At 36.2% G+C, this 19,130-nt stretch overlaps 2 protein-coding genes across 15 annotated transcripts in view; one reads left to right on the top strand and one right to left on the bottom strand.

Annotated features, from left to right (window-relative positions):
- Nucleotides 1-19,130, bottom strand: part of sod3b (superoxide dismutase 3, extracellular b) — a 92,153-nt gene that overhangs the window by 12,110 nt on the left and 60,913 nt on the right. For 5 of the 14 annotated variants that reach the window (XR_015476758.1, XR_015476749.1, XR_015476757.1 and 2 more), the window contains one exon: nucleotides 1,981-3,268. The exons of 2 other annotated variants lie outside the window; for them this stretch is intronic. The gene's annotated coding sequence lies outside the window, so the exon portion shown is untranslated. Of the gene's footprint in view, nucleotides 1-1,980; nucleotides 3,269-3,387; nucleotides 3,454-5,746; nucleotides 6,306-6,376; nucleotides 6,412-6,494; nucleotides 6,655-19,130 lie in introns of those variants that run through there. 7 more of the 14 variants (XR_015476754.1, XR_015476755.1, XR_015476751.1 and 4 more) reach the window with 5 other exon arrangements.
- stox2a (storkhead box 2a) overlaps nucleotides 2,200-19,130 on the top strand; it is a 74,453-nt gene continuing 57,522 nt past the window's right edge. Inside the window, exon 1 of the mRNA XM_087237381.1 lies at nucleotides 2,200-3,238. Within this exon, the coding sequence (XP_087093507.1) occupies nucleotides 2,914-3,238 (325 nt within the window). The 5' untranslated portion in view covers nucleotides 2,200-2,913. The remainder of the gene's footprint in view (nucleotides 3,239-19,130) is intronic.

The raw sequence follows: 19,130 nt of genomic DNA, 5'->3' as shown, positions 1-19,130 counted from the left end.
TGGGAACCGAAAGCTGACACTAATGCTTGGGTGCCCTTGGTCTTTGTAGAAGTTATTTGAGCAAGGCCTTCGAGAAAAGAACCTCACACAAATGTGAACAAGGCCAAATTCTTTTCAGATAACAATCAACAAACCCATGAGCCCTTGTTGTGTTGCAGATGTCATACAAAAGCTATAGCTATCAGCTACAAAAAGAACTTTTTAGTTAAGGATGTCTGCTACGTTTGACTGGGATAATCCATCGACAACTCACTAACTAAATATTAGCATATTTACAGAAACATACATTTAGCTTAAAAGACTATCATGAACACATTGTATTTGTATTCATTTACACAAAGTAAATGATCTTGGTTTTATCTTTTAATTTCTTAAAAATTTTTAAAAAGTTAATTTCTTACATTTCTTTTAAAATTCTTAAAGCTGAAATTGACAATATTAGGGCTGCATGATATTGGAAAATCTGGCATAGCAATATTTTATTTTGCTACAATATATATTGCTATGACTATAATTCCACCATATGATTTGATGAGCTAAATTGAGGAAGAGGTATTTTAGATCAAGTCTGGGATGATCAAGTGATCAAATGTTTGTCTTAAATTAGCATTTTTCTCAGGCTCCTATGTTGTGATTCAGAAATTTCACTTTAATGGCAAATAATAGGTTATTTTCATAGTTTTTTTAGCATGGAATAACTGAACATAAACATAAGAGGCTAAGAAAAATGCTCATTCCAGAAGAAGATTCCAGACGGCACTAAGAGGTTTTTGCATCTGAACTCTTCATATATAAATACAACAGAGCAAAAATAAAAATTAAATAAACACTGCTTTATGGCGTTCTCAAGTTAGAAATTGAGCAATCAAATGTAAAATAACATGGCCATCATTGTGTAAATAATGTTTAAAAATAGTATTTAATAATATCATTATATAATTTAATCTTCAGTAAGTAATCTAATCCTGTGATGTGACTATTGCGGATGCACATATTGCAAAATCGATGCGCAAATGTGTAACGGTGGACCTAGCCCAAACCCCAGGTGGGTTGACTTTTTGTTTTGGGGCTAGATGGAGTAAAACTGTCAATATTACAAATTTAACTTTAACCCAGATAGCTATAAGCCACCGACTACAACTACACTAAAGATAACATAAACAAAATACACAACATATATACACATTCACAATTTGTTATTGTTCAGCCTTAATAATAATAATAAACACATTTGCTAATTTCATTCATTCATTTTCTTTCCGGCTTAGTCCCTTTAATAATCAGGGGTCTCCACAGCGGAATGAACTGCCAGCTGGAAACAGGAGATCCCGGAGGAAACCCATGCGAACACGGGGAGAACATGCAAACTCCTTACAGAAATGTCAACTGACCCAGCCAGGGCTCAAACCAGCGACCTTCTTGCTGTGAGGCGATTGCGCTTCCACTGCGCCACCCTTGCTAATTTCAATCAGCCCATAATCATCTAATTTTAAATCAGTTGTAATGTGGCATTATCCCAGTCTGTATTAAACATTATTCAGGCACCTGACCCTGGAAATGTTTCATTTTAATACAATTTTAAAATGTTCACACTTGAATAGTAACTTTTTATGAATTACATGATAACATATACACGAACTAGCAGCAAATAATTGATTTGAGAATAGTTGATTATTAATAATTGATTGAGAATAGTTGCCTTAACTTCTTAACCTTCTCTTCATTTATCAGGTTTTACTGTGCTTAAATTGCTTCGTTTACTCAAATGGATTAAGTTCACAGTACTCCTTAGGATTAGTTTTTGAACTTAAATGGTTTGTTGCAACCAGTCTCCTCAAATGGATTGAGTTACCTCAACTGTTTGGGTTTTACAGTGTAGTAACAATTTTCATCAAGCAATTTATAAGTAACATATTACAGTGTGTGTGTGTGTGTGCAAAGGGAATGAACCGGTTAAACAAAACACAGACAAAGCCTGACCTCTCATGGCCTCTTTATGGTCCACCCAATCATTCTCCTTCCCTGAAAAGTGTTAAAGCTGCTCTGTGACCGCCGGCTCTCTCTGCTCTCCCCATTCTCCCATGTTCACCTGTTGCAAGGAGGCTCTTGTACTGACTGTACTCGCGATGTTTTGAAGGCCGCCTGTAGGTGGAGTCAGGAAAACATCTGGTGATCCGCGCGCTCTCCGTCGACACGTCCAGACCATAATCCGGCGCACCGGACACCAGGCGCACGGCGTCAGAGTCGAGAGCCCGACGCCTCCGGAGACGAGTTCACAGAGCGCGGTGAGCGGGACAGCAGAAAGCGCACCGACGGCGTGCATGCAGTGTACGAGACCGACTGGGAGGCAACCTCGGAGTGCACCAAAAAAGCGAAGACATGAATAAGAAGGGATGAAGTCGTTTTATGCGCGGAACGTCCAGCGATCATCACCGATGAATGCAGTGATCGATCAAGAGGCCCCGGTGCTGGAGGAATCAGTGTCGTTCGCTTTCGGCTGTGTGTGCAGAATGTCGCGGGAGAGGTGTGTGAAGCGGCAGGTTGAGGTCTATTAAAACAGACAGGCTGAGCAGAGCAGAGGCATTGGTCATTCAGCTCAGCCGCTCTGCCCATCAGCGCAGCGCCTGGTTAACATTGCCCACCGGAGCGCTGGCATCGGGCTATGGGCTCACCGCACGGAACGCGTGTTTTTGATGAATAAATGACATTGGCGTCTCTGTCTTGCGTATCATGCTGGTGGACCCTCCGCCGTCACGCGCTGCGCTTCGGCTCCTGGAAACAAACTGAAATACGTTGCAATGTGTTCGTTTTGGCAGTTCAATAAGGTGCGCAATAAAACGCCGTGTGAGTGCCGCGGAGCGTCGGACAGGGTCGCGATCCCCGCTGTGGCCTGTGTGTGAAACGCGCCGGAGAATGGAGAAGTTCCTGCAGATCGCGCCTCATTCCCTGGCCATCGTGCTGTCGCGGGTCAGCGGGGAGGAGGCGGCCGCCGCGGTCACCGAGAAGCTTCAGCACCATCACACCGGCTACGAGATATTCGCCGACTTCAAAGCGGAGAACATGCAGCACTTTTGGAACAAGAAAGTCACGGACGCCATATCGGAGACCTTCTTCTTGGGCTGGATAGACGAACACGTCCTGCTCATTCAAGGCAAGGAGGATCACCTGGAGGTCCTGAGGGAAGGCTGGACGCGGAGGGCCCTCAAACCACCGCGGGGCTTCGAGATCAAGTGCATAGGTAAGCCCGAGCCACTGGATGCGCCGACAGCTGTGGGAATGAAATCAGTTGGTTTTGAGGAGTAATGTGATGTGGGTGAAGGTGGTATAGTGTTGTGGTTTTAACACACTCTGATGTGTTGGTGTTGAGGCTTGAGAGAATATGCAAACCTTATGGTGGGATATGCAGAATTGTGATATATTGTGGCTCTCCAATTGTGTGAAGTTGTTTATCTGCTAAAGTAAAGGATCTACATTTTAGTAAGGATGTGAAAATATTACAAGAAAGTCTCCTAATATTTTACAGTTATTATTACAGCTTTATTGTGATTTTTGGTTCAATAAACCTTTACCATCCATGAGACCTGGATGTTTTTCAGATTACACTCAAAAAAGGTTCAATCTTATTTAAAATAAGCTGAATCTACACTAGTACTGAGTTTTTTGGGAAGATAACTTTACTGTTTTATGTTCAATCCACTTAGTTTTGTAAACACAGCTAAGTTAACTTACTCAATTTGTGATGGGACAACATGAAATGTGTGGAGCCCAGGATAGTTTAAACATTTTTACATTTAAAAGTCTTCACAATAAAAATGGTTCTTGTACTGTTCATTGAAAGGTTCTTAATTGACATGGAAAACCTCTTTTTAAAATGTTACATTTCACTGTATAATAACTATTTATAATTGTATAATAAGTGTACAATAATTGTTTATAAGTGTATAAGAAGTGTATAATAACTTCATAAGTGTATAATAACTACTATTTAATATTATTAATAGCATAATAATAAATATAATAAAAATTAGAATTAAACACAATGTTTTACTTTAAAAAAAGTTGTAGAAGTAAGAAAAGTATGAAAGTTTATTATTATTTATTACTTAATATTTGCACTAGTAAAATTGCACATATTCATTACACTACATTGCACTAATTCATCTAGAATTGTACATACCAACTGTACATACAGTTAAAGTCAGAATTATTAACCCCCCTGAATTATTAGCCCCCTGTTTACCCCCCCCCCCTTTTTTTTCTGGGGGAATTTTTGAAATTTTAACACATTTTCAATCATAATAGTATTAATAGTATTAATAACTCATCTCTAATAACTGATTTATCTTTGTCATGATGATAGTAAGTTATATTTTACTTAATATTTTTCAAGACACTTCTATACAGCTTAAAGTAACATTTAAAGGCTTAATTAGGTTAACTGGGCAGGTTTGGGTAATTAGGTAAGATATTATAATGATGGTTTGTAATGTAGACTATCAAAAAAAAATAGCTTAAAGGGGCTAATAATATTGACATTAAAATGGTGTTTAAAAATTTAAAAACTGCTTTTATTTTAGCCGATATAAAACAAATAAGACTTTCTCCAGAAGAAAACATATTATCAGACAAACTGTGAATTCTGATTTCAACATTGTAATTATTTTCATATCTATCTCCATACCTCTGATTATTAATAGCAACCTGTACATATATTCACCTATTTTAAATCTCTTTTCATAGTTGATACAACCTGTATATAATGTTTATAGTAAATCCATCTGTAAATATCACCCTAGTTTTTTATATAATTTCACGCTACAACTAGCAAACGGTTGACCATATTCTGACTGTTAAATAATAGTTTACAAACACATAACTGTTCGTTTACCAACAAAAATCAAACAAACATAATCCTCTTGCACTACTACACTTCATTTTGGTTTTACTGTGAAAAAACAACAACAAGAAAACATGTTAAATGAAAACCTGAAATATTTTATGGCATACTTAAAAAAATAAAGATTATTTAATATCAAAAAATGTTTTTAAATAAATTGGTGTTACACTTCATATTTTTAGATTTTTCATAGTGTATCTATTAATTCTGGCACTTTTACCATAAAACAACATATCAGCCATTTGGTAGAGGCTGATATTTTAGACTTTGTTAAAAAGAAAATGCATTAACTAGTGACTAGCAACATTAGGGATATCCTGCACTTGCTGCTATTGCACTCATGGTTAGACCTACTGTAAACTGCATTTCATTGCCCTCTACTTGTACATGTGTAATGAAAATAAAGTTGAATCTAATCTAATCTAAAAAAAATAACAACACTTAATCTATTAAGAAAAATCGATTTAAAAAAGTCATTTAAAAGCTGTGACGTTTTGTTAAAATAAGAGTGTTTTATTTCACCTAATTTAAGTTAGCTTTATATCAAGCTATTTTAGTGGCCTGCTGGTATTTAGCCTTTAAGTCTTGAAAATGAACTTAAAGGCTGAAATTGGTCGATGAAAATAAAGATGTAACGAATAACTAACCAAAAAGAGGTTGCTAAAGAATAACCTATTTTTGCTTTCCTGACTAACTTTTTAATCAAAATGTATTTTTATAGCACAAGGAACAGCTTCATAAGAATCTTTTTTTCATTGTAAAGAGCCTTTAGTAGCAGAAAAAAGTTTCCATTGATGTTAAAAAATCTTCACGAAACCATTGAAGCCAGTAATTTTTAGGAGTTATTTTAATAGACTTTATTTTTAAGAGGCAGCTGGTTTCCAACATTTTTTCAAATATCTCCTTTTGTGTTCAACTGAAGAAAGACATTGATAAAAGATCCACATGAATGTGAGGAAATGGTAAGGAAACTATTGGGTGAATAATCCCTTTAATCATTTTCAAAAATACTCCTTTTTTCATCTGGCAACCTTGGACTAAATGAATGTGACAACAGGAATTTGCAGTGAGATTTATATGAAGAGGTTCCATAAAGGCTACGTAAGGATGTTTTAACCCTGTACTTTAAACATGGTTTCACGCAAAAAAACAAAACATTATCTTGTTGCATAAAGAACATGAATAAGGCCACTGTTCATGCTTTCAGACCATGAAGGCTTCACCCATTCTTTGCTTTAATGCCCTCATAAATCGTAATTCTTCTTGAAGGAGAAACAAGTTTAAAGTTGAAAAATTCCACTGAATTTTTCATAGTTCAGAGACAACTTATGAAAAGTTGAGCTTCTCTGTGGACACTTCCTATTCTCCAGTTTCTCAAATAACACATTAAAGCTGTCTTGAAATAAACCTATAGCAGGAAAATGGAATTAAACAGTGTCTTTTTGGGAGTTTGCATGTGAGACACATTCTATATTCCACCTGTGGATGTGTTGACTGCTCGTTCATGTTCAAGGCTGTGCAAACAAAAACATTTTTAAGGGTGAGACTGTGGAGAAATTTTGCCTTCAGTTACACAGAATGCAAATATAAAACATACCTGTACGTATTACTGCACTTTGGGCTCAAAGGGAAATTCTTCTCATTCCAGCACCTGGTACACGATGGCTTGTTTTGGAACATGCTGATATGTCTAGTATTCGCAGACTTGAATTGAGGCTTTTTTTGCCTTGAATTGGCAGATCTTTATATCATTGTTGCTGATAAAATGGTTGATTCATCATTTTGTATATTTGCAATGTTTAGTGTGCATGATTGTTTAGTTTGTGTCTACAGCACTCATTTTCTTTATTGCATAGAAGTAAATGTAATTATATTATTTATTGGTTATTTTTTATTAACACTGTAAAAATGCTGAACTGTTTTTACAAATTTAAGTGGATTGAACATAAAACAGTTAAGTTGTCAAAAAACAAAAGAGTTTGTGTTTTTAACCCCGGTGTCCTGGCCAAAGTCCCTCTATCGGCCCTTACGATCATGGCCTCCCAATCATCCCCTTCCACCGAATTGGCTCTATCACTGTCCCTCCACTCCACCAATAGCTGGTGTGTGGTGAGCGCACTGGCGCCGTTGTCCTGTGGCAGCCGTCGCATCATCCAAGTGGATGCTGCACACTGGTGGTGGTGTGGAGAGACCCCCCCTCATGATTGTGAAGCGCTTTGGGTGTATGGCCATACACAATAAATGCGCTATATAAATACACATTACACATATAAAAATGAGTTTAAATAATTGTAATTGTAATTGCAATTGTTAAATTCGCCATTAATATTCTGACAATACATACACTACTTGAAAAAAGTATTTTTGTCGATCCCAGTTGTAAGAGCAACAAATCATAACTTGACTTCTAGTTGATCATTTGGAAAAGTGGCAGAAGGTAGATTTTTCTGGTGAATCATCTGTTGAACTGCATCTCAAATACTGCAGAAGACTTGTTGGAACCCGCATGCACCCAAGATTCTCATAGAAATGAGTCAGGTTTGGTGAAGTAAAAATAATGGTTTGGGGTTAAATTCAGTATGGGGGTCTGCGAGAGATCTGCGGAGTGGAGGGCAACATCAACAGCCTGAGGTATTAAGACATTTGTGATACCCTCATTATAAACCGCAGGAGAGGGCAAATTCTTCAGCAGGATAGCACTCCTTCTCATCCTTCAGCCTCCACATCAAAGTTCCTGAAGGTCAAGGTGCTCCAGCGTTGGACAGCCCAGTCACCAGACATGAACATTATTGAGCATGTATAGGGTAAAATGAAAAAGGAGGCATTGAAGATGAATTTAAAGAATCTTGATGAACTCTGGGAGTCCTGCAAGAATGCTTCCTTTGTCATTCCAGATGACTTTATTAATAAGTTATTTGAGTCATTGCAGAGATGTATGGATGCAGTCCTCCAAGCTGATAGGAGCCATATATAATGTTTTTCCACTGCACCATGACTTTATATTCTATACTGGACATTATTTCTGTTAAGTGACAAGACTTTTGTCTAAGCAAAGTCAGACCTTACTGTCCTAATTAAATAGTTAAAAATCAAGGCATGATCATATATATTTTTGGTAAAATAAGCGTAATCTAAAGGCCTTTGCTTTTCATATAAGCCAATTCTGATAGCAAATGATCAACCAGAAGTCAAGATATTATTTGTTGTTCGTAAAACTTGGATAGGCCACAAGACTTTTTTTTCAAAATGATTATTCCTCCTTTGAAATTATTCTTTTAAGTGGAAATTAATTTATAAAAATGTAGCATTTTAACATAACACATTAAAATGATAGTTTTATAACAAATTTAAATTAACTAATGTTGTTTTTCTACTTTTGCCATTATGACAAACAATAAATATGAATAATAGACAGGAAATATAGTAAAACATTTGAAAAACAATTTAAATACCAGCAGGGTCAGTAATTTTGTCTTTAGCTTTGTATAAAGCTTTGTATAATAAATCTTAAATGTTAATAAATAAATAAATGTATTGATGTTGGTTTAATTTTTTAATATACGTTTTTTAGTACTTTTATAAAGTAACCCACCCACACCCTCAATATATATATAAATGGGCAAATCCAGAGAACCATAAATAACTTATAGTCTTGTAGTGGTTTCTTTTTTTTTTCCAGATCTGTATTTCCCCCCCCCCAAAATCTTTCCTAAAAGAATAATAATGGCACATTAATAATGGAATATAAACAAAGCATCTTGTTCAAAGCCTGTTCAACATGATGGTACCATGATGGTACCTTATATACTGGTGTTAAATGTCACACAAGCTTAAAACAAGATTGTAATACACTGTTAAAACCTGTTTGCTTTAGCTCAGGTATAAAAACTTAATTAAAAGATGCTTCGTATATACAGCATGTTTAGTTTTCACAATCTCCATGTAACTTCAATCAGAAATCCCTACGTGCTGTTATTAAATATAAAAGAAAGCAGGGTTGTTGGCAGGGTTATAGCTATTCTATTTCCCTTCTATTCTAGTTGTTTCCTCCCATGCAGCACCGACAAAAGTGAAGACTCAAAAGTTACAAATGTATTTCCGCAGATGTATAACCCAGACTTCACCCCTGCTATCTAGACAGTTATAAAAGATTCTATTAGTTCTAAAACTGTCTTGACACAGCAAAGGCCCCCTCAGGTGTGAGATTATCATAAGCATGACAAACAAGTAGTGTCAAGTAGAGTTCATACCTGTGTGTGTATGTGTGTGTGTGTGGTGGGGGAGTTATTTGTGTTCAGCGATGTATCTGGGGAGAGGTGACATTAACTTGCCTTAAGTAAAGAGTCTGTTCTTAAATCTTTGAAGCATGTCTGGTAAAACTTAATTGCAGGCATGGAGTTTGACTGGAGCTTATATCAAAGCTTGTGAAAGAAAAAGCCTAAGATTTTTTACATTCAAGACAGAAGATGTTTAGATAGATAAAAAACACAATAATAAATTATAATATAAATAATATAAATAATAATATAAATAATAAATAATAATAATAAATTTTATTGTGATAAAAAACACAATAAAAGCAGCCTTGGAGAGTTTTCAAGTTCTACAATAGATTTGTTTAATGAATGGTGCAAACTTTAAGCTATTCCTTCACTGATAATCCTCTCCATGAAGACGTGAATGGCACAAAAGAATCAAAACTGACAGGGGAAGTGATGGGCACAAATGAATCGATGAGTCAAAATTGACGTCCAAAGCAACTAGAGCTGCAAGTAATGTCATGTCTGTTCAATGCAATATAACAAGCACAGTTTGCAAATGATGCATCAGGGAAACACATCAGAGGTCTATCCGATTTGTGAACTGTTGACTTTAGTTTTGTTAAAATATAGAAAATTATTCATTTCAGATTGCTTAAAAAGAACCATGTGTTCACGACAAATTGCATCACAAAATAGCAAGACTTTGAGTTCTTCTGTAATGCACACAAAGATAAGCTAATGGTTTGTATGAATCTTCAAACTGAATGCAGAATGAACTGTAGGAGAATTCGGTGTCATTTTTCAATTCAATTGTTTAAAATATGAAACATTCAAAATTGGAGGAAATAAAAAAAAGAAGTTACTGGATACATTTTTTTAAAGATCAAGAACTACTTCAATATTGTTTTTTGCTTGGATATTGAATTCTTGATGCTAATAAAAGTTTTGTTGTATGTAATGGTTTTTATTTAGATTTTTCCTTGAAAGGGGTTGCATTTTGCGAATGGATTTGATTGTTGTAACTTGATTACCACCTATGAATTATGAATGTAATGTTAAACAAAACATTAGTATTTTAATACATACAGCCCCCTGAGCATGCTTTTGTTAAAATGTGAAATGTGCACATTAGAAAGCTTCATCCTCATCCAATGTCTGCGTTTTTTTTTTACTGCGAAAGTTGTGCAAAATATTTTAATACTTCAGAACAGAGTGGCAGGCATCATTTAATCCTTTCATACATGCAATTGTGACAAACACCCTTTGTTATTTTTCTTTCCTTTTCCTTTTTTCTTTATATTTTTTCAGTGTTGACACATTGTGGACAAACTCAGTTGTGCAAAAAGAGTATATATTAGGCTAAACTGACTGTTCACCCATAAATTAACTTTTGAAAACTTGACTCACACTGGGGTCTTCCAAGAAATATGACTGTATTTCCTTAATAAAACATAATTTATTTTTTTTGTGTGTGCTGATACTGGTCTTTGGTGATTTAAAATATTGAGTAGAAAAAAACAAAAACAATCAAAGAAAGATTAAGAATTGAATGCTGTAGGTAGTGGAATGATCACTCTGTGCAGGAAATGATATGATTGATATGATAATTATATGATGATTCATTATGTTCAACATTACTACCTTAAATTCACAGCCTCTGCAAAAACTCTTTACTTTTGAGTGTCAGTTTTAGAGCTCAGTTTATTGTCAGGAGCTATGGTATTTATATTGTTTTGTCTGTAGATGTTTTTAGCCATTGATTTGCATTTTATTAACTGACAATGACCACATTTTCAGGTTAAATCTTTTTTTTAAAGTTCTACTAAAGAATAAGAGTAACTTTGGATGGTCTTAGATTGAGTTTAACACCTGTTTACATTTTTTCGGTGAACTGTTCATATGAAGGTTTAAGAGGAATCAGACAGAGAACTAATGATTTAGTAGCAGCAATAACAAGTAATAACACTATTCTTTAATGCTGTTGTTCTGCTTTATCTTATATATATATATATATATATATATATATATATATATATATATATATATATATATATATATATATATATATAAAATTTATTTATTTTTTATTATTATTGTTATTTTTGTATAAGATGTAAACCGATCTGTTTTCTCTTTAAGAATCTATCTGTGGAGACGTTTCCATCATGAACATTTTTTTTTTTTAAGTGTGTAAAACCGAACCTACAATTATTAGTTCTACGTTATTAGAAATCTGAGATGTGCAACTCAAAGCCCCATATTTTCTCCTGGATGTCAGGATAAAGCGGTCTGAAGATTTATACTCTGGGCAGATTGGGATGGCTGCCTCTGAGGTTTGTGTATAACTTGGAGGTCGCCCAGAGACCGTGAAGTTTTACATGTCACAATTTCACTAACCACTCAGACCTTATTGGTAACCACACTCTTAAGGAGATTCCTGGTGGCGTCTGCAGAATAGTAATCATTTGCTGAAAAGTGAGAATCCCTCAGTGTCCACTTTTAAGCCTGTAATGGAATGAGGATGATAGTCCATAGATCAACTTGTCACAGGCCGGAAACGTACAAGGACCACGACAGTACAATGTCCCTGAAGGTCTTGTATACACACGGGTTGTGGTGGCATGTTTTTATTTGGTGCGTGTAGGAAGGAAGGCTATGGGACAGGAAAGGGAACTCTGTGGCAAGCCCTATACAAGAACTTTCTTCAATTGGAGGAAAGGGAGGGGTGCAGAAGAGAATGAGGGGAAATAGCCGATGGATCAGCAAATCAGCAGCATGTGTTGATAGCCTGTTTTTGTTTGACAGCAACACCAATTAAATAGTTTACTGAATAACCTTTTTTGAGCAAACTGGCTTTGTTCACAAATCCTACACTATACTTGATTTTGAATTTACTTTCTATATACCTAGGGTTGGGTACCGAAAACTTTAATCAGTATGCACCAATACTGAATCAGCATATGAATTTCGGTGCCACTGGTGCTGTGACAAGGAAATACGTCAAACATTTAAGAGCACATGGCATCAGCCTAAAGGCAGAGGAATGCACTGTCTTTGACAGTTTGCTACATCATCTGGCACTTTCACTGAGAATGTTTACATGGACACCAATACTTCAATTATAATATGATTAAGACAACACTGATTAAGAGTCTACCGTATAAACAATAATTTTTGATTACCTTAAAGGACCACAGACAAGAAATGTACCACTGTGTCACAAAATACGATGGTTTTTACTTTCTATTTGGCGTGTGGTATCTAATTCTATTAAAACAACACTCTTAAATTATTAGCACTCCTGAGATTTTTTTATTTTATAAATATTTCCCAAAGTATATTTTTCTTCTGGAGAAAGGCTTATTTGTTTTATTTTAGCTAGAATAAAAGCAGGTGTAAATATTTTAAAACCCATTTTAAAGTTAATATTATTCGCCCCCTTAAGTTATATATTTTTCGATTGTCTGCAGAAGAAAACTACTGTTATACAATGAACTGCCTAATTACACTAATTAAGCCTTTGAATTGCACTTTAATCTGAAAGCTTTCAATTTGAAAAATATCTAGTAAAATATTATGTACTGTCATCATAGCAAAGATAAAAGAAATCAGTAATTAGAAATGAGAAATCAAAACTATTATGTTCAGAAATAAGTTGAAAAAAAATCTTCTTTCCATTAAACAGAAATTGAGGAGGAAAAGAGTTACTAATATTCAGGAAGGCTAATAATTCTAACTTCAATTGCATATATAAAGTTATTTGCCACCCTGCAAGAGAAAGAGAAATAAATACAATAGAATAAAAATATGAAACAAACTGTGCTTTAAGCATCTTCACCCTAAGAAAAACACTTTAGCTACAAAAGTCCTTCGGTTAAGAGCAGTGAGGGATTTTCTCCTTGTGGTTTGATTAATGATAAAAACAGGGAGCAGCAGGAATATTTTGCGCTGTCACTTCAATGGTTTCTCTTTCATGTGTCTTTTGATTCTCAACTCGTTTGTTTATTACACAAATGAGGGTTAATATGAATAATCACTAAACACCGCATTTTGACACCTATTTGACCATTAAAGCGCTCACGTTAAGATGACTTTAGATGTGTGCGCTCTGCTCAGCTCTGCTGACCGCATGCTTTCATTATGGTTTTTCATAATCGTTAGAAGCCAAAATCGAAATCGAAATCGGTTTTTCGATTAATTGCACAGCTTTTTAAAAGTATCAATTTAGCACCCGTATTGAAATAACCCCAAACAATATCAAAGCCTAACTATGAGTGAAACTTGGTTTAGGTTCTATTTTCTTGTTATGCTTACTCATTTTTTTTTTCCATTGATTGTGCTTACCTGCTTCCTATTTAGTTCATTGGTTGCTCTGTATTTGTGTCCAAACTGGCCTCATACCCACATTCACCATTCTTCAAATTAGTCCACTTGAAAGTGTGAATGTACATAAGTGTGTAAATTGATATGCTGAATGGTTTGTGCCATTGTCGCTTGTCCAATGATAATTGTTTTGAAAAATCAGGAAGCAATACTAATAAATATTCCAGGTGAGATTAAAGAGAGAATTTGTTAACTATTTTTATAATCACATAAAAAACAGGCTGTAGAAACACTTTGATTAATATCCTCCCTTTGTATATGTCATTGGAGGGGAAAGCCCTGCACAACAGTGACGCCCGGCCAATCTCTCTCTAAAAAAAAAAAACCCTGGGTGAGAAGCAGCCATCCGTAATTAAAGGGCCATAAAGTTGTGTCTTGTTGAGCTTGTGTGTGCCTCCACTTGCTCCTTGTTCGTCTGTTGGCCTGAAGGGTTGACGTTTTTTCAATGTGTCATCAGGTGTGTTTATAACACCTGATCATCCACAGAGAGAATCATTGAGTGTGTGTCTGTCAGAGAGGTCAGCAGTAAGTCATGTTGAGTTGTGCTCTTTCTGTGGTGTCTCGCTGCATATTTGGCTGATGTGGTGTTTGGGACGGTGATGCCTGTGCAGGTTCACTTTCAACACCTCGTTGTAAATCAACCACTGTAAATCTAGCCTTTAAAAATCTCACACAAGAGTGAAGTACAGATGCATATAGGTTGTCATGCATGTTCAATTATAAGCGGCATGTTCAGCAACTTCTGCAAAATATAACTAAAGCATGTCTTAAAAATTACTTTTTGTCAAACTTGCCAATGACATGAGGAATTTTACCAGCCAGAAAAATAATCAGCACATGTTATCTCCCCTGTTCTAAAAGAAAACCAACCCAGGCGCATTCTTAAACTGTACCACTATACACATTTCTGTAGAGTGTTAAATATGTCCCAGGAGCTACGTTTTTTTGCAGTTTTTGAGATCTCAAATTTCCCATTTTCCAGTACCATTTGCACCTGCTGTTTTTACATAAATCCACCAAAGTCTTCTATTCCACCACATCCCAGAGGTGCTTTATTGGATTGAGGTCTGGTGACTGTGGAGGCCATTGAGTACAGTGAACTCATTGTCGTGTTCAAGAAACGAGTCTGAGATGATTCACGCTTTATGACATGGTGCGTTATACTGCTGGAAGTAGCATCAGAAGATGGGTACACTGTGGCCATAAAGGGACGGACATGGTCAGCAACAATACTCAAGTAGGCTGTGGCGTTGACATGATGCTCAATTGGTACTAATGAGCCCAAAGTGTGCTAGGAAAACATCCTCCACACCATTACACCACCACCAGCAGCCTGAACTGTTGATACAGGGCAGGAGGGATCCATGCTTTCATGTTGTTGATGCCAAATTCTGACCTGACCATCTAAATGTTGCAGCAGAAATCGAGACACATCAGACCAGGCAATGTTTTTCCAATCTTCTATTGTCCAATTTTAGTGAGCCTGTGTGAATTGTAGCCTCAGTTTTCTGTTCTTAGCTGACAGGAGTTGCACTCGGTGTGGTCTTCTGCTGCTGTAGCCCATCTGCCTCAAGGTTGGACGAGTTGTAGGTTCAGAGATGCTTTTCTTCATACCTCGGTTGTAAGGAAATGGTTATTTGAGTTATTTTTGCCTTTCTATCTGGCAATTCTCCTCTGACCTCTGTCATCAACAAGGCATTTTGCGTCCACAGAATTGCCGCTCACTGGATATTTTCTCTTTTTCTGACCATTCTCTGTAAACCATAGAGTTGGTTGTGGGTGAAAAAAAAATCCCAGTCGATCAGCAGTTTCTGAAATACTCAGGCCAGCCCGTCTGGCACCAACAACCATGCCATGTTCAAAGTACCTTAAGTCACATGCAAGATATCGCCATGCCTAAATCTGCCACTGCATAGAGTAACCAATGAAATAAATAAGGAGCAGGTGAGCACAATCACCTGAGTATAAATATTGAGTAACCATGACAAGAAAAATGAAACTAAAGTAATGTCACTTCATAGTATATAGAAAGGTCATAAAGTAAGATAGAGTATAGGATTGATGAACAAAACCCTTTTGCTGTTTAGTTTTGAGTTCTACATTAAGATGTCATTTTATCATTTCAGTATCATGTTAAAATTCAAGTCACACAGGTCACACATTCCAGCAAAATATCCAATTACTTTTTTTCCGTTCAGCTCCTGAATGGATTGTTTGATGTTGATTATACTTAATAACATAAACTTGACGCATGGTCTTAAAACAGACAAACAATATTACGTTATATGATTTGAAGTTCTGCCTGCGCTCATTAACTATTCATGCTAGTCTGTCAGTCCGTATCTGAGCTTCTAGTTTGAGCAAATAGACTTTTGCTTAATTTTGCGGTGGAAAGCGCAGCGGTGGCTTTGATCTTTGGTCTGTAAGTAGATCTGAGAGTGATCTGTGTGATCTGTTGCTCCTTTAGCCTGAAGCTTAACCTGCACTCTTCACCTTCTCCCACTTCACTCGTGTGTAGAAACTTTGCTGAGTGTCGTTTCACTATCTGCCGTTCTTGCACACTCTTATCAATCTTCAGTGTGGGGGTGTGTGTGGAGATTCACATGAGACTCTGAGAAGTTTCGGCACAAATCCATCTGTTCATTTCACAGTTGTTTGCTTGGTCTGGCTTTTGGGCCTCAGTCATTCCCTAAAGTTTCAGCCAACACATTATAAACGTGCTAATGTCTTTGATAGTTTTTCCCCCCTATAGCTCATTCATGATTTAAACGTCATCGTTTTGAACACCACCTTCTTGCTTTCTTAACTTTGTGTTCTCTACTCTAGTGAAAAGAAAGAGCATTTATAGCCATGCCATTCAGTCAGACCTGTACTCTTAAATGAAAGACTGCCTGTGGAAATTCTACAACCTGGCAAGTTCCCACTTGAAGTGTTTTTCTGACATTTATAGAGTGCTTTAAAGGGGAAAATTACTGTGATAAAGACAACCGTCAGCAGCTCTTCTGTCAGTTTGGTTCTTTGATTATTTGGAAAGTCTTAAGGCTTTAAAGCAGTGCTGTACGTCATATATGTATTTTTGTGCCATACTTTTGTTTCAAATGCAATGAGGATCATTTTTCACATTAACCAAGACTAGATCACGCTGCCTATATTCAGAGTAAATAGGTTGTCAGATTAGATTATTTATCTTTTAAAACGTCAGGGTAAAACAACATCCTGATAACTATGTTGAATAAAAAAGTCTCAGTAAAATAAATATATTAATAAATGATAAATATGAAAAGATAATCTTTCACTGATTGAAATTAAATACAGTTTCTGTACTGGTATTGATGATTTCACGAAGAACCTTTAAAGCAAGGATGTCCAAACTCTGTCCTGGAGGGCCGGTGTCCTCCTGAGTTTAGCTCCAACTTGTTTCTAGTGTCTAGTTAGAGCTTGATTAGCTGGTTCAGGTGTGTTTGATTAGGGTTGGAGATAAAGGCTGTTTCTTAGGCTGCGTCCAAAACCGCGTACTTCCATACTATGTAGTATTCTAAAATCAATATGCAAGCAGAGTAGTATGTCTGAATTCATAGAATTCGAAAATCAGTTTGCGAGAAGTACCCGGATGACTTACTACTTCCGGCGAGATTCTGGAGTGCGCGTCCCATGCACGCTGCGCTGTCCCATGATGCCCCGAGAGAGAATTTATGAATGGGAGTGAATTGACGCAACTGACGCAGGTAGCTCAGGTGACCATGACAAAATGACGGATGTAGTACGTCCGAATTCCATTCATACTCTTCACATTCATACTGTATAGAACGTACTCTTCTAATGGCTGAGTAGTACGTTTAAATTCAAATGCAGTACCTACGGTAGTTTCGGATGCAGCCTCAATATGCGTTCTTCAGTGTTGCTGCGTCCTCGTGTATCATCATTATCAATCGCCAAAGTTCAGTTTCAAAACTCAAAACCACAAGAACAGAAGACGGATGAAAGTTCTTGGATGTGTTCTTGATATCAAGGACGCATGGATGCAGACTTGAGCACCGAACTCGCTCTAGAAGTGCCAGAAGTCATTGCGGCCGGAGGTGGGAAGCCCAGCGTTTTATATAAATTTATGATTAAAGTTCAGAGATATAATCTATTTATCTTGTTTCCCTAAATGAGACGGTGAAAGTAAACATTACCATAAAATCTTAATAAAGGCATAAACACATTATTAATTGTTTATTTGCTGAAATTCGTATTAAAATTTTAAAACAGTATTAAAACTGTTTTATTTGTATTGTGCATTGTATATTTGTAAGGTCTACATGCAGAGTATATATTGTGAAAAGGGGAAAAACAATAAAAGAGCATCTTATTTCTCATAGGACGCATTCTTGTGGAGACTGGTCTTGTCAAGTTATCTTAGAAGAACGAACTCAGGTGACCGCGACAACACAGAACGCATTCTCTGAGAAATGAGAGGCTGTGTTCTTCCTGATGGTCACATGACCTTCACGCATTTTTTACGGAAAGTTATTTAAACATTACAGTGTTTATTCAATGATTTATTGTTTTCCCCCTTTTCACTATATATACCATGCATGTACACCTTACAAATATGTCGCACAATACAAATAAAACCTATTTTAATATGAATTTCAGCGAATAAACACCCTTAATGTGTTTATGCCTCTATTAAGATTTATTTTCCCCGTCTCATTTAGGAAAACCTCTAAGACAAATAAGTTATATCTCTGAACTTTTAATAATACATCTATATTAAATGCTGCACTTCCCACCTCCTTTATTTGGCTGCAATGACTTCTGGGACTTCTCGAGTGAGTTTTGCACTTAAGTGTGCATCAGAGCATCCTAGATACCAAGAACACATCCAGGAACTTTCACACGTCCTCTGTTCTGTCTTCTATTGAGTTTTGGAACTGAACTTTGGCAGTTGATGATGATGTTATAAGAGAACACGAGGACACAAAGACACAAGAACACTAAAGAACGCATATTGAGAAACAGCCAAACTCTCAAGGACACAGGCCCGCCAAGACGGAGTTTGGACACCTGTACTTTAAAGGAATAGTTCACCCTAAAATGAAAATTCTGTCATCATTAACTCACTATTTTTTAAACCTCCATAAGTTTTTTTCTTCTTCGAAACAAAAAGATATTTAAAAAAATGTTGGAAACCTGTAATCATTGTCTTTCATGGTATTTACTTAAAATAAAGTAGTTTAACCTCCTGTGCATTTGAGATAATATATAATATTAAAATCTCATTACTTTTATTATACACATTTATTTTTAAGATTTTTATGTTTCTCTATTTTAGCACTCACTGCAGGGATAGATTTCTGGTTTGTGTTTTACTTGTTTAGAATCTGGTTTAAGCTTTACATTACCCTTATCTTAGGGTGTGTTCACACTTGGCAGGTTTGGTTGGATTAAAACAAACTAAGGTGTGGCGGCTCTTTGTGTGATTGTTAGTGTTTTTTACTTGAGTAAGTGTAAACGCTGACAACTGAACCTTGGTGCACACCAAACAAGTGGACTGAAAGATAAGTCTGCCAAATAAAGTCAGTACAAAAACTGCTAAACTAAAT

This window comes from Danio rerio, chromosome 1 (assembly GCF_052040795.2).
Source record: "Danio rerio strain M-AB ecotype USA chromosome 1, GRCz13ab, whole genome shotgun sequence".
In the NCBI taxonomy this organism is placed as follows: Eukaryota; Metazoa; Chordata; class Actinopteri; order Cypriniformes; family Danionidae; genus Danio; species Danio rerio.
Note: the sequence above shows the minus strand (reverse complement) of the source record. Positions and strands in the feature narration are given on the sequence as shown.